Below are 25,302 nucleotides of genomic sequence, written 5' to 3'. Positions count from 1 at the left end.
TGGGTCATTAGAGAAGAGTTATCTTCCAGCACTGCAACACAAGTGCTCATTTTCCTACCTGCATGTCCATCTGCCGCTGTTTTTCTCCCAGTCTGACAACATAACTCTTGTTTTTAGACAGATTTAAGATGTAGCAGAATGAAAACAACACACTAATTGGAAGGAAAACCATGTTTGGACAGTTGGTTTCCTGATAGTTTTTTTGAATGCACTTTTGTTTCTCTCTAAATGTCACAGACACAATTAACCCTCAAATTTAGGAGTTATAATGCCAGGCAGAAGTCCTTACAATAAACTGTCAATGGAGGGTGCACACCAATACAAAGAAGCAAATCTGAAAAGTGTGGACACCATTTGCATTTCCCCCCCTGAATTGAGGTTTTACTGCAGTTACAAATTCAAGTCTTTTGGGGAAGGAAGGTCTGTACCAGCTTCTTGCACCTAGAGACTGGCAGGATTCTGTGTTCTGTGCTCTACTGATTCTGTTCCTCTGGTGGTTGTTGTTGACAGGTGGGCGTGGCCCCGTACCTGTGGCTCATTGGGGCTGCAGATGCAGGTCCTTAAGCTCTCAGTCAGCTTAAAGCAGTGAGTTGCAGAGCCCTTTCTTCTACTCACCCTCCCCGTATAGGTTATCCGTACCTGGCAGTGAGCGAAGCAGCATTAGCGCAAATCTCCCTTACTATCTTAGTGTTGTTGTGAGCTAGTTATATTTGTGTAGAGCCTAAGAAAATTTTTTAACTGCTCCTTGTACTCCTGTCTGCATGTGGGCCGAACACCTTATAATTATAACACGAATAATGATGATGTTCTAATTTTCAGGGGGACGTTTAAAATAAAAATCAATTCAACACTTTGACTCACACTTGCTTTTCCATAACATAAGTAGACTTTACTTATGAGTACTTTAACTCAAAAAAAAAAAGGCACATCACATTTCATAGTCATTTTGTAGTCAATGAAGTCTCTTAATCATGTAATATAACATATTATACAAATACGTCACAATAAAATTAATGTGTTAATGGAGCACGATAACAATGTACATGTAATATACATTGATTTATTACATAGTTATGGTAATTGCATCTTACATGTCTGGTAATGAATGGATGGATGGATGGATGGATGGATGGATGGATGGATGGATGGATGGATGGATGGATGGATGGATGGATGGATGGATGGATGGGTCATATGTTTGAGTTGCTTTTTTTCCCATCAATATAACATGCAATATATTTCAGCTCATGACTTTTTTAAAATGAGAAATACAACATTTTAAAAACGACAGCGTCATCCACTTAATAAAGAATTACTGCATTGTCATTTCACAGTGAATTACTTTCTATTTGCTCTGCTTTCTATTTTCTTACATTAGACACAATGTCAATGAGTAATTTAAACAATAACTTCGAGTCAGTCCGAGATAGCCAGACTAATGTTACGCTACATACTGTACTAAAGTTACACTAGCAACAATCTGCATTTCAGATTCGCTTCTGCCACATTTTGTCTGGCCTCAATGGCTGATACTAAATGGAGATGCTAAGACTGCCTGCACAAAAAAGAGAAGGATGGATGTTGTTTATAAATAATCAGAATCTCTGAATGAAGAGAATTGAGATGGATTGAAAATTGCTATGCTCACTTGTTCAACTTTAGTTTTCTCACTGCTCAAAAAAATTAAAAGAACACTATGAAAACACATTAGATCTCAATGGGGAAAAAAATCATGCTGCTTATTTATACTAATATGGACTGATATGATCAACCTACAGAGGGCTGAATTCAAAGACACCCCAAAAATAACAGTGAAATAAAGGATGCGGCAGGCTAGTCTATTTTGCTGAAATTTCAATGCAGCAACTCAAAATGATATTCAGTAATTTGTATGACTCCACGTGCGTGTATGCATGCCTGACAAAGTCGGGGCATGCTCCTAATGAGATGACGGACGGCGTCCTGGGGTATCTCCTCCTAGATCTGGACCGGGACATCACTGAGCTCCTGCACAGTCTGAGGTGCAACCTGGCGGCGTCGGATGGATGGAAACATAATGTCCCAGAGGTGTTCTATTGAATTTAGGTCAGGCGAGCGTGGGGGCCAATTAATGGTATCAATTCCTTCATCCTCCAGCAACTGCCAGCATACTCTCGCCACATGAGGCCGGGCATTGTCGTGCACCAGGAGGAACCCAGGACCCACTGCGCCAGCATAGGGTCTGACAATGGGTGCAAGGATTTCATCCTGATACCTAATGGCAGTCAGTGCCGTTGTCTAGCCTGTATAGGTCTGTGCGTCCCTCCATGGATATGCCTCCCCAGACCATCACTGACCCACCACCAAACTGGCCATGCTGAACGATGTTACAGGCAGCATAACATTTTCTGTGGCTTCTCCAGACCCTTTCACATCTGTCACATGTGCTCAGGGTGAACCTGCTCTCATCTGTTAAATGCACAGGGTGCCAGTGGCGGACTTGCCAATTCTGGGGTTCTGTGGAAAATGCCAACCAAGCTCCACGCTGCTGGGCAGTCTGGCCCTCAGACCTCATGAAGTCTGGTTCTGATTGTTTGGTCAGAGACATTCACACCAGTGGCCTGCTGGAGGTCATTCTGTAGGGCTCTGGCAGTGCTCCTCCTGCTCCTCCTTGCACAAAGGAGCAGATAGCGGTCCTGCTGATGGGTTGTAGATCTTCTACGGCCCTGTCCAGCTCTCCTGGAGTAACTGCCCTTTCTCCTGGAATCTCCTCCATGCTCTTGCAATTGTGCTGGGAAACACAGCAAACCTTCTGCCAATGGCACTATTGATGTGCCATCCTGGAGAAGCTGGACTGCCTGTGCAACCTCTGTAGGGTCCAGGTAGCGCCTCATGCTAACAGTAGTGACAGTGACCCTAGCCAAATGCAACACTGGTAAAAAAGAGTCAGAAAAGTGGCCTCCACCTGTAAAACCATTCCTGTTTTGATGGTCGTCTCGTTGTTGCCCCACTAGTGCACCTGTTGTTAATAATATTAACACCAAAACAGCTGAAACTGATTAACAACCCCCTCTGCTACTTACCTGACCAAATCAGTATCCCAGAAGTTTAATTAACTTGATTCTATAGTGATTACAAACTGTTCCTTTATCTTTTTGAGAAGTGTACAATATTATAATAAGAAAGTATAGAAAATGGAAAACTATGCCATGTTACTAGCTCAATCAGCTCCTTTGGTCAGTAGTTAAATCAAGCATATATCTGCTTACAATTATACACAAGGTAAAGCTAAAGGACATAAGCAGCTGTATGAAACAAGGGTGGGAAAAGAAGAAATATTTTTATCAGTTGCTCTCCTAGTGAATGAACAGTCATGGAGTCACAGTCTTTCATGTTGGACAACCAGCTGATTTAGTGGCTGCCAAACAACAAACTCCCTCTAGGGCTGATAAACCAGAGAGACAATTTCACAGAAATCGTCAACTAATCACAATTTTTGATTCCTAAAATCATCATCGGGCCAACACAAAGCTATTGAAATGAAGTGGAAAATATGAAACATTTAAGTTCCTTACATCTTTTTAAAATCCCACTCCCCCAAAAATAAAACTCTAGAGTGCTGCAAAGAAACAAAGCAGGATGAGGAAGATTGATTGAAACAGTATAGCTGGGGAGAGAGATTGGCACATGTGGTGGAGCATTACTGTGAGTTCAGAGTGTTTTTTCCCTTTGGTCCGACTCTACAGGAAACATTGTTTTCTTTAGAACCCTCATAAAACCTTCCTCCTTCTCTCCTCAGAGGCCAAACTGTGGGTGAGAAATCATCATAGAGCAACTGGCTCCGGTGTAACACATCCATCCGTTGAACTAAGACATAAACTAAAATTTGCCATTTCATTTTCATTAGTAAACATGTAAAATAATGTTTGAGCTCAAATCTAAGATATTAACAGATATCTCTGTGGGTATTTGATACCCTGCAGTAGAAGACTGTTGTTTCCAATACTTCCACATCAAAGCAGTTTATGGACACAACAGTCAGCACTTCCTGTAGTGTGTGTCAATGGGTCAATTTTAAAATAGATGACATTAAAAATGGTCCCAACATCTAAGAAAAACAGAGTGCAATAAAGGACCTTAGAAAAAATGTTTCTGTTTCAAAAAACTCTTATGGTAGAAAATCATAACAACATAGCCTGCATGTAAGGGAGCAAAATGCCAGACTTGATGTAAAGCTGTGGACTCAATGATTGGTTCCCCTCATTTAATGAAAGAAAACAAAATGGTCACAATATTAACTTAAGTTAATAAAAAATAAATTTTCTTTGAAACTAAAAAAATGAGAGACATTTCTTTTCAACCATGTTTTTAACAGAATGAAAGAAAAAAATAAACTCATGAAAGGAAGCTAAATCATTGGGTTAAAATGGCACGTTAGCAAGCAGTCAGGCTCTACAGAGCTCTGCTAATAGAAAAAACTTTCCCTCAGGTAGTTTAGTTGAGATCACTGTCATCAAAGTGTTCTAATACTGTTCCAATTTTGAAAGCATTGACAGAGTTGCCATACTTTTTCTTTTAGAATTACATCCAGTCCATCATCTCTGAATCTTATCAAAAGTTTGACTCAGGCTCTGTTGCAAATAAATTCATCATTTGGCATTTGAGGGGATAAAAGTTCTATCTAGGTCAAGTAATAACCCAAAATCCCCAAATAAACAGATCAAACAAAAAAGAGGGATTCTTTAGGCTGCCGTCTGCCTATCAAATCCTTCCCTTCCTATCAGGGTTTGGACCAATAGTTCAGTTGTCTGACTTCACTTTCTTTTGTATTTCTTCATTGCTCTGGCAGTCACCTCTAAATATTAAAACCAATATAGTGATACAGGCTTCCTACAAGTTTCTAAAAGTTAAATTTAAGACATTTTTAAGACCACTTAGAATAAAATGTAATACCCATTTCACAGTCATACGGAAAAGAAAGAACATTACTGGAATTTAAAATGTATGTATTGAAATCTGAAGAACACAACAAGAATTAAACTTTTTTGTCATTAAACTGCCACAAGTACAAAGCAACAAAATTCACACTCTGCATTTAATCCATCCCCTTGGGGAGCAGTGGGCTGCCATTGTGCGGCGCCTGGGGAGCAGTGTGGGGTAAGGGTTTTTTCTCAGGGACCTAGAGTGGCAGTCTGTGGGAGTGGGGCTAGAACTGAGAACATCTGGGATCCAAGTACAATGCCCTAAACACTAGGCCACCACTCCAACTTAGATTTTCTCCAGCTCTCATGACGAGCTCACCATGATGGCGGTCTGGGAGCAGAAAGGTCATACTGAATTACAGTTGCCAAATACACACAGAGCTAATTTGAGGGGTTTATAAAAGTAGGACATCAGGGTTTCGCACCAAACGCAAATTTTTTAGCTGGAGCTAAAACTAAAACCTAAAATAAAGGTCTACGGTCAAGTCTGTGGTGAAATACATAAATGACAGGTCTCAGATTTTGCCGGTTCTCTTTCTCTCTCTGCTGGTCTTTTTGGACTAATTTCCTGAAAATGAGGGATAATTCTACATTACTACTTGGAAATGTTATAAATATACAAGATAATTAGGGCATATAGAGCCAAAACGATTTCATCTCCTCCTATCATACACCTTTTTCTTGGTCCCAGTCCTACATGGCTTAAGGCAACCTGCAATTTAAACCTCTTATACCCTTAGTTTTACCAAATTTTCAAAGTGTAATAAAAAAAAACTCCAATCAACAGACATCAACCCACACACACTTAAGATGTACCTTTTTGCAGCTCCTTTTATTACCTACTTCACCAATGAACATGTTCTGCTCCACTTATAGACAATAGATGGAGCAGTGCTTTGCTTTGCTCTATAACCTAACTCTGCTTTACATTTCTCCAGAACTTTGTCCCTGACATGTCTGCATTCTTCCTTGCTCCTGGTCTTAGTGTTCATTCTCTAACATTCTCTAATAAACCTCTGAGACCTTCACACAATCACTGGATTTATACTGAGATTAAGCAGCACAGATGGAGTTTACTAATAGATAGTTAATTCATGATAGTACTCTCCCTCTGTGCAGCTGTTGTGATAGCACAATGAAGAGAACACGATAGTTGTGTATTGTTGGGTTCAAGGATGTGAATACAAATGTGATAAAAATGTAAAAAGGCTTTTTAAATACAATCTGAACATCAGAAGAAGTAAAACTTCTGCAAAGTTTGCCTACGCTTGGTACGCTTGTCGTTTAAAGTTCAAACTTCAAACGACAAGCGTACCTGTCTAATACCTGTCTAATACCTGTCTAATATCAAGAGGAAACACAAGTAACCTAATATGGGATCCATTTGTTCTTATAATTTTATCAGTGGTAAGGACAAATGTTTTTAAAAAGTTGTCTAAGCTTTAAAAATGTAAAGCTACACCCATATAGAATACGGAGAATAGAACAGAGATGTTGATGCTTTCATGCTCACATTTCTGTTGGATTCTTAAAAAAGGTTCATATTATTTTAAATTTATATTCAATTCAATCTTGAAACTATAACTGATGATCATTTAAGGATATAAAACAGATAAAAATAACAAACTCCTCACCTTAATGGAAAAAACAACACTTTTTACTTACCTGCAGTTTGGATTGGTACAACTTCTATGGATCTACAGTACTCTCATAATAGCTATCGTTGCTTTGGCCGTTTTTAAGGACACATCATCTAAAGCAGGGGTCCCAAACCTTTTTAAACTGAGAGCTACTTCATCGGTACCGTGTCACGTGAAGGGGCTACCAATACTGACCTTTGAACTACAAGGGTCAGCGCTTACCAATAAACATATTTGCAATGCTTCATTTAATTTAAATATTCTTATTTTTAAATCTGTAGAAGTGTCAGTGTGATTACAAAAGTAGAGCAACAGACTAAAATAACCTTTTAGAGGCAGCTCACTGGAAGGTTGTGCTAGTTTTAGAACAGGCGTGAGGGCACCACATGTGGTCCTTGGGGGCTACCTGTGGGCACCATGTTGGTGACCCCTGATCTAAAGTGTCTCTGTACAGCACCACTTTATAAAGTCATAGAAAACAAGAAAAAAAAAAAGCCTCAGTAACACTGCTTCTCATGCTGTTCCTACGTTACTCTTTTTACCAGTAAATAAACAGGAAGAATCTGCAGATTCAGTCCAGTATTGTGGGAAAAATGGATAGTTTAAACACATCCTGCATGGCAGAAGTTGAATTATCACTTACTTTTTAAATGGGGCTAAATGTGAATGTTGCATATTTGCAAATTATTTTTTGTAAGCATTATAAATTCTTTCTATTTTAAAATTATGCAGAATTTTTAAGAGATCTGTCACGACCTTTGATGTCAAAATGTAAAAAAGATTTTTGTAAAACTTTAGGAAATTTGATCTCTGTCTCAAGACAGTATGTACAAACTAAATTTGGAAATGTTGCATAAATATTGGTGAAACTGCAGTGGAGAAAAATATCCAATTCTTATTTCCTAGATTTCCTCATTTTGATTCAAATTGGATCCAGTTTCTCGCAGTGAGAAAAATTGCTGTTATTTATAGGATCCTCTGAAGAAATCAAATTAGCTTCTGTTACATTTTTCTTGCTTTTCAGATTCATTTGGCTGTTTTTAAACCCTCCAATAATGTTTTCTTTCATCAAAGAGTGAATAGTCTCTGATGCTCGTTTATATTTTTACCCATCCTGCGTCCACCGCCCCACATGATCTCAACTCTTTTAAGTTTGCATTACACTTCTATTTGCTCCTTTAAAATCTAAAGGCTTTTGTAGGTTTCTGACTTGTTTAAACATAACCGACACAGAAATAAAAGCTATTCAGTAATTAATAATGAGCTTAGAGAAGCAGAAAAATATGTGAAAGAGGCAAACAGATACCGTCCACATTCATATACCACACATCTAAACAACTTTCTCCAGCTTTTAGATTATCTTCTGTGATGGCTGAAAAAAATTAGTGTTTATTCATAAAAAGAGTCTTTGAAACCAAGAGAAGTTTTGAAAATATATGCAGAGATTTCAACAGAAACAAAAAAAAACCAAAGGAAAGTAAACAGCCACAGAACTGATAAGAGTTTGAAGTAAGAAGATATTTTACCCACCAATCACCCTGAATTATTTAAAGAGCAAAAGAAAAAGGACTCTAAAAGATAAAGAAGGTTTGTGTTAGGATTCGATGTTCATGTCTAAGTTGGTAGATGGTTTTAATTCTAGATTGGGGAACATTTAGAATTTTAAACACCAACTAATAAATATCCAGTCCAGGCCTATCTATGCTCTTGAGACCTATTGCTTTACTTGTCAGTCAGATCAATGCAGCAAGGTGTTCATTTTTTTTTTTTTTTTGTCATATCTGTGCTCTTGCCCAGCAGGGGTGTGAAGGTGTAATCTCACCCCTCTGCTTTAAACCTACAGCATCAGCAGGAGGCCTGAGGCTACAATCAGGCCTTCCTCTGATGGTGCTTTATTGAAGACAAGGAAATTCAAAAGGTTTGACACTGAGGATCCATGACCCAAATGCATTAACCATTCTCATGCTTAAATCAGACTTTGTTGCAGAAACATATGTTAGGATGAGTGGATTTGACATCTAAGGTTGCGGCTGACTGAGGTTTAACTGATGGTTGGGTGACACATGATGAGACGCTGATCGTCCAAACTTGGGTTTTGTAAGCTTAGCAGTCCTGTCAGGTTCTGCTCAAGATCAGCACTCTGTTTGAAGTAGAAAAGACATTGTATGCAGACTCTTGGTATATGTTTAACTTTTTCAAACAAAGCAGAACCAAAGTGGTGACAAGTTTGTTGGAGTTAAGGCGGTCTGAAGGTGTTTTAACCCAGCATCAATTAGTGGAGTCCAGTAATCGATGAAAAGCAGTCTTTTTGTTAGAGAAAAAAAAGCTTAATCTTTACATGACCTAAAGAACAATGTGAGCCTTTGGTTGCTTTATTTTGAATCTAATGAAATTGGGCTATGAGCTTATTTCAGAGGGCTTCTAATCAAATTAAGATGTGTTATTAATAGACCATGTAGTAATTTCCTCCATCATGAATATGCGTATCCATCCAGCTGACTTCCTGCCACATTATCCAATTTTACATGGTTTATGAGGCAGGGACTATTACTTCTACTGGTTTCAGAATATTTTTGGTTGAGTTAATTCACACCATTCGGTTTATTACATTTCTCCACATGAGGAAAAGTGGTAACACACTTTAATGAGTAACAGTGCAGCATGAGGGTCCAAATCTCAGTAATAAGATATTTTCTTTTAACTGACCGATCAGAGCCATGTGCTGGGAGGCCATTTGGTTAAAACAGGAGTCAAAAGTTTCTCCTACTGTATATAGGGTGAGAGCACTAATTTCCATACAAAAACAGAAGAATTCAGTTGCTGCATAATGGTGTTTATCTGTGCAAATGGCACCGGGACACCCTGATCAACAGTTCATTGATGGATTTTGAGTCGTTTCTTCCTGTCTTTAGCAGAATGTCTTTGACGCTCGCTTGAAGAGAGGGGCAGAGCTCTCCACCGATCCCCACCTGGGGGTGAGTTCAATTCACTGGAAGAAAAGTAAGCTGGACGGACTTTCCAGGCCCCCAGTAGACCCTGAGTAGTCGGGCTCTACTGGGAATGCCTGGCAGACCCAAAGTTCGGGAACTCCCACATTCAGGTAAACTTTTCTCAGATTCCAGGAGAGACTCTGGGATAAAGCCTGATGTTGTCGGTTTTATGGTGTCTATCATGGTGCTAAACCCCAAACATGTTCAGCAAAGGCAGTAAAGGACGCTGTCAAGCTAAAGAACCTACTGGAGGATGGCCCAGGGCACTCAGCAGGGACTATATGGCTCTCTGGTGGCCCTGGAACTAATGGAAGATGCTGTTTAGGGACAGGGAAGTCTAGTTATCGCTGCTCAGACTGCTACCCCCATGACCTGGTCCCATATAAATGGAGCAAAACGACTAAGAGTATTAGCTGATCACACTAGTTTGTTGGTATTGTGCTCGTTTCTTCAGACAGACAGAATGACCTGCATCAGGTTTGCAGGCGGCCATCTTGAAGCACACCTGCTCAACTTTACAAACACATGGTTCAGTATTCCTGGATTCATTATTATAGCAAACAAAGCCAAGTAAGGGGTTTATTTTGGTAGATATAAACTGTTTGGTGAAAACTTTTCTAGTCTGAGTTTGTTTTGAACAACAACATGTTAGGAAGGCTTAGGAACTTTGTTTTTTTGTGTTTTGTTTGTTTTCCCAACAAAATCAATGCTGTAATACAGACAATGTTCCCCAAGACGGTATTAGTACCAACAATGGGCCAAAGGAGGGAAATCTGCAGCTGGGCCTGTCATTAAAGATTCATCTTCAGCAACAAGCTGATGTAATTAGATAAAGCACTATTTCACCTTCCCAGTCTGCTCAAATTTCTGTTTAAAAACGTCATTTCGCACAGAAGCTTTGTTATAGTCCATAAAAAAATAAATAAAATGTAGCAATAAAATATAACCCAGTCAAACGCACATTTACAATAAAACATTATGCATAGAAAAGTTATAAAATGTCTGGAACAACAGGGAAGCACTGAATTTCAAACTGATCTGAAGTTTGCAGCATCTCGACAAATGTAAGGAAATCCATGAATTTAGGGATTCCAGTCTCACGTATTAAGGTGCAAGAATAAAAACAACCATAAAAACGTATAAATATCATAAAAGAGTAATATTACTTGGGAAAAAAAGCATGCATCTATAAAGGGAGCATTCCTAATTTAAAAATAACTAAAAAACTAAATCAAAAGATTCTAATTAGCTGGTGTGTAATCCGAATAAGAAATTACTACAGCAAAAATATTTAGCTTTTTTTTTTCTGTTTGAAAACACAGAAAACTATTGTTATTACAAAGGAGCACCACAAGGTTGTGTTCTCTGACACTTACTATTCACTCTTTGCACCCCTGACCTCACATCATCTCCATAAACACTCGTCTAATGGTAGTTTTTAAATGGGGGGGTGCAAGTCTGGTGAGTTAGAGCAGTGTGCTTTAACCCTGCAAAGGTTGCAAGTACCCTGTTCAATCCCCACGGTCTGCACTCTGGGTTCCAGAGAAAGGCCCTTAACCCCTGATTGCTCCCCACACAATGGCAGACCATTGCTCCCCAAGGGGATGGGTTACATACAGAGAGTGAATTCCTCCATTGTGGGACAATTAAGGGATTCACAGTTTTTGGGTGAATCCAAGATGGACGTAATAATGAGTCCAGATAACTCTTTAAATGCTTTGAGGGATGTTGTTGGAACAATTGCGACATCTTGAATGTGAACTAAAATAGATGATTGTGGCTTTAAGAAGAAACAATGATTTGTTAAAAAACATTTCCCGCTTGGAATAAGAAGCAGATGGTGGAGGAGAAAATGCCTTATTGTTTACTTAGATCAGTGTTTTCAACCCTGGTCCTCAAGACACATGTTTTGGATTTTTCTGGGCTTCAGCACACCTGATTCAGATGATTGCAGCTCAACAAAGCTTGATAATCTGATATGAAGTGTGTGAAAGCTGGAAAACATCTAAAACATGCAGGGCAGTGTGCCTTGAGGACCAGGGTTGAAAAACCCTGACTTAGATAATAAACAGGGATGACAACAGTGTAGCTGTACAAACAAAATCCTACCAAGCCAGCAAGTCCACAGCAAACAATGTAGAATAACTTAGCCCAAAGCTGTGAGGTGATAACTACTTATGTTCCTAGGTCAAAACTGTCACTTTAAAGTTCTTTAGCACTAAAAAAAAAAAAGTTTTTTTATTTCGTTTCTGCGATGGATCATTTAAAATAACATCACAGCAAATAAATTGTTCTGTGAAATTAACAATCAGCAACTACTCCTTAAACTGTACATGAGAAGCATTAGAAACTCCCTTGGGTTTAAAAAAAAAAAATAAAAAGAGCATCATCATTCCCAAATCTCTTCTAAACATACTTTTCCTCAAAGCTGAACTAAAAAGGGAACAAGCATCATAAAAATGCCTGTGATGTTCTACTCTGGTCACAAAAATAACTCTAATTTGCAGCCATTAGGAATAATTAGGCATTTTTAGGTTGCCGGTAAGCACTCCACGTCTGTGTAGGTTAATTAAATGAGACACCTTTCTCTTATTAGTCAAACCTGTAAATCAAAGAGGAAATGAACGGATATAATTAGAAAAACCAGTAATATTTGTGTTCCATTCTGATTAAAGTCTTCAGGCTTTGCTCAGAAATGATTTTTTTGAAGAGTATCTCCAAGTGAAATCAACTCCTCCTTTTACCTCACTGAGGATGACTGTGGTTAGCAGTAGAAAATCTTTTACAAAAATCAATCTCTGCCAGAGGTGATATTTCTCCCTTTTCACTTTTCGTCCGTTGTTAATTAAGCATTGATGGGGTACTGCAGGAGACATGCCAATTGACAGACTGAGTTTTACAGACATGCAGTCAGATAAGGTGTTAGGTTTGTGCTCTCTGTCCAATCAGGAAAAAATATCTTGTTTGACTTCAAGCCTATTAAGTCTATTTGAAAAAAGGACAACTTTAAACAGCATCTGAAGTTTAAAGGTGTGGAGTTGCCTGAAGACAAAAGGCCCTTAAATGAGCTGAAGGTCAATTAATCAATGCTTGGCTTTTCATTGTCTGGAACATCTTTATGAACTTGTTGATGAGGTCCTTTGAGTCCATCTTTTTTAGTTTTTATTCTTATTCAACTTAAAGAATTTCACATACACTTTAATAGGTACGCCTTTCTTTGAGGCATTGATTCAACAAATGCAATATTTAAGACTGTCTCCATCTTGCAGATCTTTAGTTTTACTGTATCCCGAAGTCCTGGTCACACCATGACGATTTAGCCTGAAGTATGAAAAATCTGGAAAAAAAGCCGGCATGCATTGGACAAGTTATGTGTACATTTTGTCTAAGTTATGAGCACGCTGAACTACACAGAAACACGCTGGCAAACGTCTACATACGGCAAGTATGTTGAGGAATTTTGAGCATGCTCAACTTTTCCCAATGTATGCCATACGTGGGGCATAAGTTACAAGTAAGTTATTTGATCGTTGACATACGTTAAGTGTAAGTTACTCTTAGTCGTGGCGTCTAGCTTATGCAAAACCTATGAGTATCTTGTGCATAACTTATGCGTAACTTATCAAGAACTTATCTCCAACGTATATCAACGTATTTGACGTGTTCCAGACCGCTGAACATGTTTCTAACTTACAGCTACTGTATAATGGCGTATTGGCAGCGTTTTGGTATGAAAGGGGTTCACAGGAGGAAACCATCAGTTCTCCTCCAGACTTCATCCCCATCATAGGGTGAACGAGAGGGTGAGTGTGATGGATTCTCGCCACGTTCATGACTACGGCCAACAAACTTCCTAGCAGACATGACGCTGCGACTGCAAACCTTTCTTTTTTCCTTTTTATCTATTTATGTATTCTTTTTTTTTTGGCAGACAATAAACAGCAGCTAGGTTTATATCGTGATCAAAGATACATTTTAATGCAGGCTGAATGCCTCTTGGCGCATTACTGCCCCCTTCAGTACACTGGCTTGTGACATTTCATGGGGATTACGCTGGCGTGCATTATGCATGCGTTAAGATGTTGTTGGACATAAGTTTTGAACTCGTTATGAATACTCTCTGTATACGCACAAAATTGAAAAAATACATAGACATTTCAGTGTATGCCAGGATTTTAGGAGATTCTGGGAGGTCAGGCATACACCGGCTAAATCGTCAAGGTGTGACAGGGGCTTGAAGAGATCGCTGGGATTGAGATCTCATGCCCATGGAGGCCTTTAGAGTTGAGCAAGTTAATGAGGTCATCAACAAAAGTTGAGATGATTTAAACTTTTTGATGCGGCAAATTATCCTGCTGGAGGATAATATCAGAGGATCGGTACAATGTGATCATGAAAGCCTTAACATTTGAAAAAAAATGCAGGATTCATGTTTTCACGTCATTTATGCTATATTTTGGTCGTATTCAGACTAAATATTTAATTTTTTGTTTTTTTTATTGTCTGTTGTTCTCTGGAGCTAACATAAAAACTTTCTCTAGTCTATTGGAGGAGTCTAAGCTCAGCATTCGCCAGTAGAACCCTCTCACCCACAGGATTTGTATGAAATTCAATGTTTGGTGCAGAGGGGACTATGGTTTTATGGATCTCCTTCCGCAACTTAGCTTTGCTTCCTGGTTGCAGGGGAAATAAATCTTAATCCATCAAAGAGTCGAGATATACTGTTAAGTTCTCAACTTTGTCAGAACCGTTTGGGGGAAGGCCACTCCCTGTTGCAGCAGGACTGCCTTCCACTGCATAAAGCATGGATGAGGCGAATCAGTGCGGAAATAGCCGACTGGCCTGGACAAAATCTTAAACCCAACTTGATTAACTTCTTTTGAGACGGATTAAAGCAGAGGTGCTAAGTCAGGTATTCTCATGTGATATTATTTAACCTTATAACTATGCTTAGAGATGAAAGTTAAGAAAAATGTTCCCAGAAGAGATAAAGCTAATAAACACTAAAATAAAGCTGCAAAGTGCAAGTTACTATTGCCGCAGCAGACTCTCGTAAGAAAGATAAGAAAGCTATCATCATTCATTACTTTCCTCTTATTCAATTGAGCATCAAACTCCAATTTGGTCTTTTTTTCATTAGACAAAGGTTTTGTTATTTTACTTGGGTGTGAAATCAGTGAAGGTTTAATTTAATTTAACTGATCTCACATTGGAGAGAATTTCCTCTGCATTGGACCCACCCCATTGGGGCACCCAGGGAGCAGTGTGGGGTTAAGGGTCTTGCTCAGAGACCCTAAGTGGCAGTATGTGGGAGCGGGTCTCAAACTCAGAACCTCAGGATTTCAGGCTCTATGCCCTAACCGCAAGGCGGGCCCCTCCCCTAATATTGCTGGTGTTTTGTGACCTACCTTCAAAAAACAGTTGCCTGTGTTTTCTCACTAATGCATCAATGGCGGTGGAGACAGAGTAGCAGGTGAACGAGAGAGCGCAGTCATACCCACGCTCACGACACAAAACTATGACCCGAAACCATGTGTTATGAACAGACTTATGGAGCCTATGAACACAACTGTGGTTAAAAGAAGACTTATCATTTACATGGCGGGCAGTTAACTCTTCTACAGATGCATTGCACCTTTAAATATTCATTGGTTAACAGTCAGATTTTCTTTAAGGTCATGCGTGAAGGCTGACAAAAAAAAAAGAGGAAAGTTTTTACATTTTAATGAGGGAGAGAATAAGGTGGACTCATGGCCAGTAGTTCTTTCAAGGATGAAATCCCGTTTTGCAAACACTGCAGCTTCAGTCTTTGTGTTCCCAGGATACATTCTTTGGATTTTTGCACAACAGCTGTATTTATCAGGAAAATCCCTCATCTAATGTATGATTGTCTTGCCTTACAAGACTTAACAGCATATGTAAAGCTGGGAAAAGTCCAGATAAAGTCACTATAAATAGAGTTAGCTGACAAATTGTTTCACAGAGGAACTGCAGTGATTTCAGTTGATATCCTCTTTTTTTTAGAAAGTCCTATAGGGAAGCAAGCAACTGCCATCACTTAGCAAAAAGTGTCAAATTTTACTGAGGTAATGCTGAAGCTAAATTTTTTTAGCTATCTGGTTCTTCCAGAACTTCAGTGTGACAGATTTAGCTCTAAAACATCTGAGCCTGAGGGGATATTTTGAAGAGAGGAGATGACTAAATAATTATGCTGCTACTGATGCAGAGATTGTTCATCTCTGGCAGCTGGTAAGTATGACCACATCTCCATCATAACAGCCTCATCACAAGAAAAGCGGGGAAAGGGGTCACTTCTGTCCAAATGCTGAATAAAATACTGAAAATTAAAGAACAGCAGAGGACTGGTGCAGAATTATTTTAAATAGATATTGATTTTTCTGATACCCCAGAGAGAGAAAAAGGCGAGCACTATGAATGCATAAACCAAAGAATCCAATATTTAATAGTAATTTGGCTGCATCTCAGCCAGCGCAGTGAACTAATTCAGATTTATATCTAAGAACACCATTATGAATAAAGATTGGTTTAAAAACAATTTGGTGAAAATATTTAGGGCCGTTTCTCAATTCACAAGAACGCGAGTACAGGCTCAAGTCCTTGCCAATTATGTTCTTGAGAAGCATGCAGGAAAGTATTGACTTGGGGAGAACGGGAGCACGCAGCATAAATGGGGCAACTGGGACAGAAGCGTACCCATGACATCACTACATGCTCGGCCTGTACGTTTCACCTGTTATTAACAGTCTCTAGAAAATAATAAATTTGGACTTTTTTCATTTAGTTGGGGACTAATAATTAACACAGTCAGATAAACACAAATCAAATGAACATTTTCACGGGGCAGCTGCAGACGGGATAGGGTTAGCCCTGGCTGCCATTACCCTCACAATTCTGCTGGTTACAGCTGTTTTCTCAACTTCAGAAATGTTTCTTTGAATTACACATTAAATTGGTAAATGGGCCATATAGTGACGCTTAAAAGTATAATGTTCTCGCCTCAATTTATCTTAAAACGTACTTTTATTGAACAACAGCAACAGAAAAGAGAACGTTTCACTCAATACTCTGAGCTCTGTGAGCGCTCCATTGAAAGCTGTTGCTGCCGCAGTGCATGCTGGGACAGCTGTCAAACTCAGAAATGGACAAGTCTGCTCTGATGCATGCTGGGTAAATAGGGAGAGTCAAGAACAACATCCATGGTCGGTTCTTGGTCTGCTCTTCTTGTGACTTGGAACAGTACTAGGGCTGAGGGTGATGACGTTTCACAAGTACATGAGCACATGAGAACGCACAAGTACACATACTGAGAAACGGCCTGGGTCTATTACTGTTACTGTGCTTCAGGTTATGAAGGAGATCTTTAAGGGGACCAAAGACTCACAGAATAAAAGTTTTTCACCTTTATGGTGCTTTCACACTGAAAGTGTTTTTGCCCTCAAAAGTGCTTCAACTGTGAATTTTGGACTCTAGAGAGCGGCTTGGATTTATCTAATTTGATTAGTTGAAAACAATGTTTAAACTCGTTTTTAAGCAATAAAGTCCACTTCAAAAATAATTCTTTGTAGTTAAATTAGTAATCAGGAGTATGATCCTTTAAAAATTCTATTTCAATTCAATTCAGTTTATTTATATAGCACCACATTCACAACACATGTCATCTCAAAGCACTTTACAGTTCAACTAGATCATACAGTGAAATTGATACAAAGTTTTCTATCTAAAGAAACCAGTTGATTGCATCGACTCATTGACTCAAATACAATCCCTCACACTAAGAACATTTTGAAAAATATGCAGCAGTTGTTTGGAGCAGCAGATCTTCTGCATATCGGTAGTCTCTGTCTCCCAAAAGACTCCTGGATTAGCTTTTCTGATTGGCTGACAATCTATATCAAGCTGCCAAAGTTCAGGTTTCTGAACTCCAGCATCAAACGCTGAGAAGGCAGGGTGCTGGGATGCGCCGCTTCCGATGGTCGGACATGCCACAGGACCTCTTTACGCTGTTTGACGGCCTCCCCCATAGACCTTGTATTTAAAATCAGATGCTTTTACACCCAGAATGCATTCAGTGTGAACGCACCTTTAGTCAGGAGCACAGAAACTAAATGACTAAGCATGTTGACGATCTGTTCAAGGTAAAACCACACATACCATTTAGCATGTTACCAGTAGGGGTGAGTATTAAGTATTGGCAAGTTGGTGCAATACAATACGTGTCACGATATTTGAGTCACAAAACAGTAATATCAAGATATTGCATTATCACTATATATTGCAATATTTTTCCCAGCTATCAAAATCAAATGTATACATAAAAAAGCAAGTGCTGTATATATTTATCAGAAGATACTGATAATTTACTTATTTTGGTATCCATGTTGTTTTGGGTTAGAGTCAGTCCACGTCTACAACTGCAGATATGGCGCCGGCCGCACAGCAAAAGGACTCCACAGCGCTGTCTGCAGAGTACGCCCATTTTCCATCATTGTTTTAGGTAAAAAAAAATGTTGTCTTTTTAAAATTGATATTAGGAACTGAATGATCGATATTATATCTGGTAGCCGAAAATCACGTTATATCACCAAATCAATTTTTTCCCACATCCCTAGTTACCAGTGGGTTTCCTTGTGAGGCTTGTTTTTTTTTTATTACTCTTATTACTACTCAATGTCCTCTTTGCATATTTAAGAGGAACACTTTCCAATATATCATCAGAAAGCCTTTGTAATTATTATTATAATTATTATCATCATTATTATTATTATTATTAACGATTTCTTTGGTTTTATTCCTAAAGCTTTCTCCTTTTGATGACTTAAAGTCTTCAGTCAAAAATTGGTGTATTTTCATATTTAATGATTAAAAAAATCTCATCATTTCTTTAATCTTTCCGCACGTTTTCCCCTTTAGGTGAAGACCAGGAAACCAGAGCCCTTGTTTGTCTCAGACAGTGAAAGGATTTGAGCTGATAAAGCCATCAGCGTTTTTAGTGACAGTGAGATGAGTCGCATGCATGAAATGATTTATCAGGTGATTATTGTTATCAACAGAAGATGATTTCCCAGGAGATCTTCCAGAGTGAAACACATTTAAAGGAGACATACTGTTCATAACTAACTAAAAGAAAACTGTTTTATTCCTATATGCAGGTACTTTACAATAAAGGTTATTAAAACACAGGTCCACAACCTTCAAACTTTCAGCAGAGCTCAGCCTGCATTGATCGCACCCTTTCCTTTGCAATTTAGATCTCTGATCCATAACATCAGACTCGTATTCGTTCTCAGAGTCTGAACTTAAATGTTGTGTATTTGCTACCAAAAAAATGAAAGTGTTTCTACTTTAATTTCCTTTTTAGGCTCAACTCTAATGCTATGCTAAAGGGCAATTTATAAACTGTATCAATAGGAGCTGTAGGTGTCCTGTGTCAGCAACCTGTCCAGTTTCCAGGAGAGGAAAGTGAAAACAGAGAAACGAGAAAGGCACCATAGAAAGATCTGGTGAGTAGCCATCATAGAAGGTCAGCTAAGGGCTCTCAGCTAGTGGAGTCACACTTTTTTAGCCTTTTTCTGTTTTGGTTCCCATCAAAGCAGAATTATTAATTTTCCATCACAGCTGTAAAAAAAAGTGTGACCCCAATAGCTTCAGGCGTGAACACTTAATTTTTCATAGAACACATTTGGACATCTGAAGCAGAGCATAAAACAGCTGATGTTGGTATATGAAGGGGCGGGGGCTTGCCTGAGAAAGGTCCAGCTCTACCTATCCTGATGCTCATCTCCTCTGAGTCTGGCAGCTGGAACCACGGATCCTCTGCTTTTTCCTTGGTCAGCTTGGAATCACTGGGCAGGGCCAAGGCGGTGTGGGGGTCGGCGCCGACGCCCTGGTGATGGCGAAAGAAGACCCGAAACACACAGATCAGGTCAAACAGAATTTACATTCATCATTTTGAAAAATACGTTTTTTTTCTGCTTCCAATAGAAAAAACTAACACTTTAACCCCTCTGTGAAAACTGAAAGAAGCAGCATAATGCTAATGTTAAATAAAACATCTTCAATGTAAAAACTGTCAGTATACAGTATCACTGATGACCCACTAAGATGGGTGGTGAATATTTTATGTTGTAAAATAGACTAGAATTCAACTTTGATGTCAAACATTTGGTAGCTTTCATTTAGGGAGTTTGCTTCATTTCAAGGCAGTGAATTTATGAGACAATTATACTACAAATAGGTGTCATAATGTATGTTCTATGAAACTCTATCACTGCACGATCCGTACCATCTGTGACATTAGACATCTGTATTCTACACATCTGTATTCTATGTAAGAAATTGAAATTATCTTATTTTACTTTTCCCATAAGCAAGCTGTTGCCATAGTTCATAGGAAATGAGCTTTTGTGAGGGCATGGATGTATGGTTGCAGTGCATTCCTCAAACACCTGCAGAACCCGTGATTTCACAGACTAAAAAACGTTTTTACTTTATTGGCCTTCTTCCCGAAATTTTGTTGTCCTAAAGAAATTTATCAACAAAAAATTTTACAGGGCATATTTGAGAATGACTTATAGTCACCGAGAGAAACCCATAATTGCTAAGTTATATGAACTTTAAGTAATGCTACCTTCTATTTAAGATCTACCAGACACAAGTATCATAATAACAAGTTATTTATAATGGGAATTCAGAGCATTTAAGCAAAAAACAAAAGTAAAAAAAAAATTTTGAGAATCCAGTTAACCTAAGTATTGTTTTTGTTGGACTATGGGAGGAAGCCGGAGAACTAGGTGAGAACCCATGCATGCTCAGGGAGAACATGCAAACTCCATGCAGAAAGAGGCGGGCCGGGAATTGAACCCTGCTTCTTGCTGCAAGGCAGGAGAGCTACCAACTGCTCCACTGAGCAGCCCTAAACATTATTTATTTAAAAATCAAATCAAAGTCAATTTCTCTTGAAATAATTATGTTTCCCCTTTGATTTAAGCAGGGAAATAAAACAAGTTGTCAACTGAATAAAAAGATTCATGTTTAAAATGAAAAAATAAAATACAATAAAACATTCATTTTATTTTAATTTATTTAATTTAAAATGTATTTCAAGTGAATCATCTTATTTTTAAGGGCAAAACCCCTAATTAAATTGGCAGATCATTGCATTTACCTGCTGGAATTAACTAATTTTAAAACATTTCTACTAATTTTTAGATCTCTTTGGTTGCAGTGATGGTGGTTGGCAGCTGCTTACCTTATTGACCAGCCTACAACAGTTAATATCGATGGAACCCGATTAGTTAAGATAAAGTTATTTTGGATTCTCCAGAAGAAGAAACATAGGAGTGTTTATCATTAAACTCATCTGGATGTTCTGGCTGTGCTCTCACCTCCCTGACAACACATTTTTCTTAAGTTGTTTTAGGTCTGGTCTTGGGTGCTTGAACATGCAAATTAATTTTTAATGAATGAGTTATTGTGCACAGGGTTGGCACCACTTACATCTCTCCAGACTGCACTTCAATCAAGCAGTTGCACCTTGGCCGTATCAGCTCCCCTCCTGCAGTACACCCACCCACAGCCACAATCTCTGTCTGCCTCTTACTCTGTAGGAAACTATTTGGTCCTCATTTCTCAGACCATCATACCTTGCATGTCTGTTTACTAAAACCAATATTCTTGTTCAGCTTCACCTCTCACATTAGCTTTAAGCTGGTTTTAAGCAGAGCACCAGCATCTGCCTGTTTCTCTCATATATATTCTTTCCAACAACAGTAATCTGTATAACAGGAGAATTTCAGTGAACCATCATTAAGGTGTCTGTAAGCTAAACCAAAGCGAGTGCTGCTGCTGAATGTTTTAAACTTCACACTGTCTGTCTGAGAAAGTTTAGCTGATCTCAATGAACCCATCCAGCTAATCTTTGGTTCAAAGCATTCAGCTTCAGTTAGAAAAACACTGAGAGATGAATCAGCAATCAGATCTGGCTGTACAGCTGTAAAAAACAAGATGAGTTAAAACATCTTTTTGAAGGTTGTGCAAATATCACTTGTCATCTGCAGCTCTTCTCGATACGACTTTGGGGATTTTATCAGAAAGTCAAATGAACTAACACAGTCCATGACATGCAGGGAAGTTTTCAAGAACATTTACTATCCAATCAGAAAACTGCGGTGTGCAATCATCTTTAGCCTCTTTTGCTTATTACACCTGTGATTAATTGTTTTTGAACAACTATCTGTGTAGTCAATAGTTTGCACTGTTTACATTTAAACAACAATCCCTGACTTGGGTATATCATTAACTGATGTTTTAGAAGTTGATCTGGGGTCTTCAGACATCTCTCACTAGTTTTCTTTCACAGTCTTAGAAATCTTTCTTTCTTTCCTCTGCCAGACTTGTTCTGTACCATATGGCACTCTGCTCACTCCACTTCTAGACTCTTGGAAATGCTGTGATAACTTTGTATACATCCTGCATTAGCATCTACAATTATTTTTCTCAAATTAAAAAGAAATTATTTCGTTTTTGCAGGATGCTTCCTCAAGAAAAGGTGGTTTAATGACTCAAACTCTTTGGGCCACCTTCACTTTACAGTTAACTGCCTGATTACAAACTGTGAACATTACAGAATCAAAACACATGATTGGACAGCAGTGGTTTGTGCTGTGGCTCAATAAAAATGTCAATTATTAGGGGGCTAGAAATGTTGACATAAAAATGAATGTAAGCCTTGAAAATAAAACTATGTTTGGAAAAACTGTTTGGAATGTGTTGAACAGTTTAACAGCACTTGGCAAAGTTTCAGTGATTTTTTCTGACCTGTGTCTAGAATCCACCTGCTTGTCGCTCAGCAGATTGATGGTTAGATAAAATTATAATACAGAAGCATCAGAGAGATGACAGAAAAGGGCTGAATCCCTATTTCCAACGGAAAACGAAATGCCTGTGATCGCAAAGACTGGCAAGGGATAATTTATGACTCAGCACTATTCTCTGTCTGATTAAGACAAGTTTAGATCAGCACAGCCTTTCTTATTTATTTTTCTTCTTAGGCTTAAAACTTAAATAAAACTGAAAATAGTTATTTACACAAGCAGAGCTAAAAAAAAAAAAAAAAGACAATCCCGATCTAAGATTTAAGTCTGAGTTTTACTGTTTGAAGTGAGTGATTGATCTTAGAGCAATCCATCACATGAGTGAAAAGTTAAAAAATCTGACTTTAGTCTTTCTGGAAACTAATAAAAAGTTGGACATTGGAAATAGTTTACAGTTGATCAGATTCAAGTAATTCACAATAGTATAAAATGTTTGGTAAAGACTCCAACCAGGAATCACATTTCCTCTCTGGTATTCAACTTGATATATCTACTGTTTGCCATCAAAAAACGTAAACTCCATTTCTAAAAGGAGCTGTTATCATCTGGTGTCTGCTTCTGACATTCCTCTGTGGCTTTGCATCACTCTGCACTTATAAAACTAAATGTTTGTTTTCACCCTGGTGAGGAGAGATAAATGCATGCATGAAAAATGAATGAAAACATTACACATCCAAAGTCAATGACTTTGGCCAATTTATTACCAACCAAAAGATACAGATTCAGTTTTTCTAACCATCTAACCATGGTAATGCTGCACTGAATGCAACATAGTTTTGTTTCTCAAAAGACTAAGAGCCAAAAACTGCAATTATTATCAGGAATAATATTTAAACTGCTGTCACCTCAGTCAGATCATGCTTCTCTATTATGACCCACCACATTTTCTTGGTTGGTAAGCTTTTTGTTCCTGGAAAGTCAAATACTAATCATAGCCATCCCTGTAAATTCCAGCCGCTGTAAATTCTTCATCTATTACACATCCTCCATTTGGGATCATACCAAATTGGTTTTGCGATACTGTGGTCAGAAAACCACAAATTATCAATCAATCAAAAAAGAAAAAGGAAATTTTTCACACTGTGAGATCAATCAAGTCAATCAATCAAACATTTACTATTTCTGGCTATATCCATTGAATATCTGTATAGTCAGTGCTGTGCCATATGCCATGATCATGGTTTTTGGACATTGAAAACCAGTGTCCATATTTCATCTTGACATGATGACCAGAGAAGAGGATACAAATTTGGTTCATAAGCAGCTGTAAAGGGCTGGTTATACTCCCTGCAGCAGAGTGTCACAGTGAGCTTTTTTGATTTATGCTCAATATTGAAGCATGGTCTGCTGTATGTTATTCCACGCCACAAGGCAAGAGGACATTCACAACCTAGCTGTGGGTCTAGATACAGCCGAGGCAGTGAGGAAGTGGGAGCAAGTTTGTGCGACAACGAAAGGGTGAAAAAAAGAGCGGGGATCCAGTGTTCAGGTGCACCTCACTCTTCTACCTGGTCCAACTTCACTAGTCGTTTTCCACAATGGTGGTCAAATAAACTAAACAAGCCAGAAGGGTACCGAACAGGAAATATGCATAGAGTACAACAAATGTAGATTTGACCAATCAGAGGCCTCCTGTCTGTGGCATGGTGTGCGGTCACCTACAATTTGGGAGAGGTGCAGCAGAGGCTGAGAATACATCAGCCTTAAGACACTCTCTTTCCCATGAAGCTGCCTGGGGTGAACTTCGGAAGGGTCTTCACCAAAATGGAGATTCAGGCCCAAAAAGACCCAGATCTCCACAATTATCAAGGATAAGTCATCATGGACCTTTCAGAACCAAACTGCTGCAACACAGACTTTTTGCAACACATTTCTCTTGAGTTTCAGAACATACTCTGAAGAATCCCTTTGGGGTGAGCCACCTGGACAAGAAAACCCCTGGTTGCTATTAGCCTGTGAGCCTCTCTGAGCCTCTGCAGGATGAAATTCAAGCCTTCCAAAATGGACATGGAAATAACGGTTTGCAGATCTGGCACAATTAGGGACAGAACAAACAATATGTCTTTTGATGTTTTTGATAATTTCATGTGTTTACTGATGAGTAAAGACAAAGCTAACAAGATGGACTGCACGCTATGCTATGCTACAGGAATATGTTTTCAGCTTTTGTTAAAGCTTGGTCAAGCTTTATTTCACTAAGGGTTTAAACACTGATTTACCATTAGTGTTCATGTGTCCCTCAGATGCTCATTACATTTCGATTACCAAGTATGACAAAAAGTCTACTCGCTGCTAGCTATTTCAAAGAGGGTAAAGAATCATTTAACTAAAGGTTATTGGTTCCTGATTAGGCAAATCATTTAATAAAACATTGATTGGCTAAATAATGTTTTATTCACCTCATTTGCATTGTGAATTGGTCTGAAAACATTCCAATTTCTCTAAATTAGTGAAAAGCTAATTTGATCATATCCCAAATTCTTCTAGATAAACTTGGGTTTTCAGCCCTTGTTTTCCCTTCTTCTTTGTACATAGTAATTTAGTTTGGTTGAGTTTCACTACTTTTAGTTAAGAGTTTTAAACTAAAATATGTTTGACTTGGAGCTGAATGAGATTTGTTAATAAACTTTTATATTTTGAACAGAAGTTGTGGTGGATTTATTTTTATGTATGTGCAGAATTACCTATTTGATCATGACTTGAGCTTGAATCCCTCTTTCATTTATTGTTCTAACACACCGCTAGTAGGGCATGTGTTCATAAACAACATATAACAGCCGAAATAATATCTGATTAAATAAATAAATATATATATATA

General features: G+C 38.5%; 1 protein-coding gene across 2 annotated transcripts in view; it reads right to left on the bottom strand.

Moving 5' to 3' along the window:
* Positions 1-25,302, bottom strand: part of slc39a11 (solute carrier family 39 member 11) — a 230,199-nt gene that overhangs the window by 81,572 nt on the left and 123,325 nt on the right. Inside the window, exon 5 of one of the 2 annotated variants that reach the window (XM_015383625.1) lies at positions 19,354-19,495. In XM_015383625.1, the coding sequence (XP_015239111.1) occupies positions 19,354-19,495 (142 nt within the window). The remainder of the gene's footprint in view (positions 1-19,353; positions 19,496-25,302) is intronic. The other variant, XM_015383626.1, reaches the window with a different exon arrangement.

Source organism: Cyprinodon variegatus, unplaced genomic scaffold (assembly GCF_000732505.1).
Source record: "Cyprinodon variegatus isolate N-32 unplaced genomic scaffold, C_variegatus-1.0 Scaffold290, whole genome shotgun sequence".
NCBI lineage: Eukaryota > Metazoa > Chordata > Actinopteri > Cyprinodontiformes > Cyprinodontidae > Cyprinodon > Cyprinodon variegatus.
The sequence above is the reverse complement of the archived record's forward strand: the minus strand, read 5'-3'. Positions and strand labels throughout refer to the sequence as shown.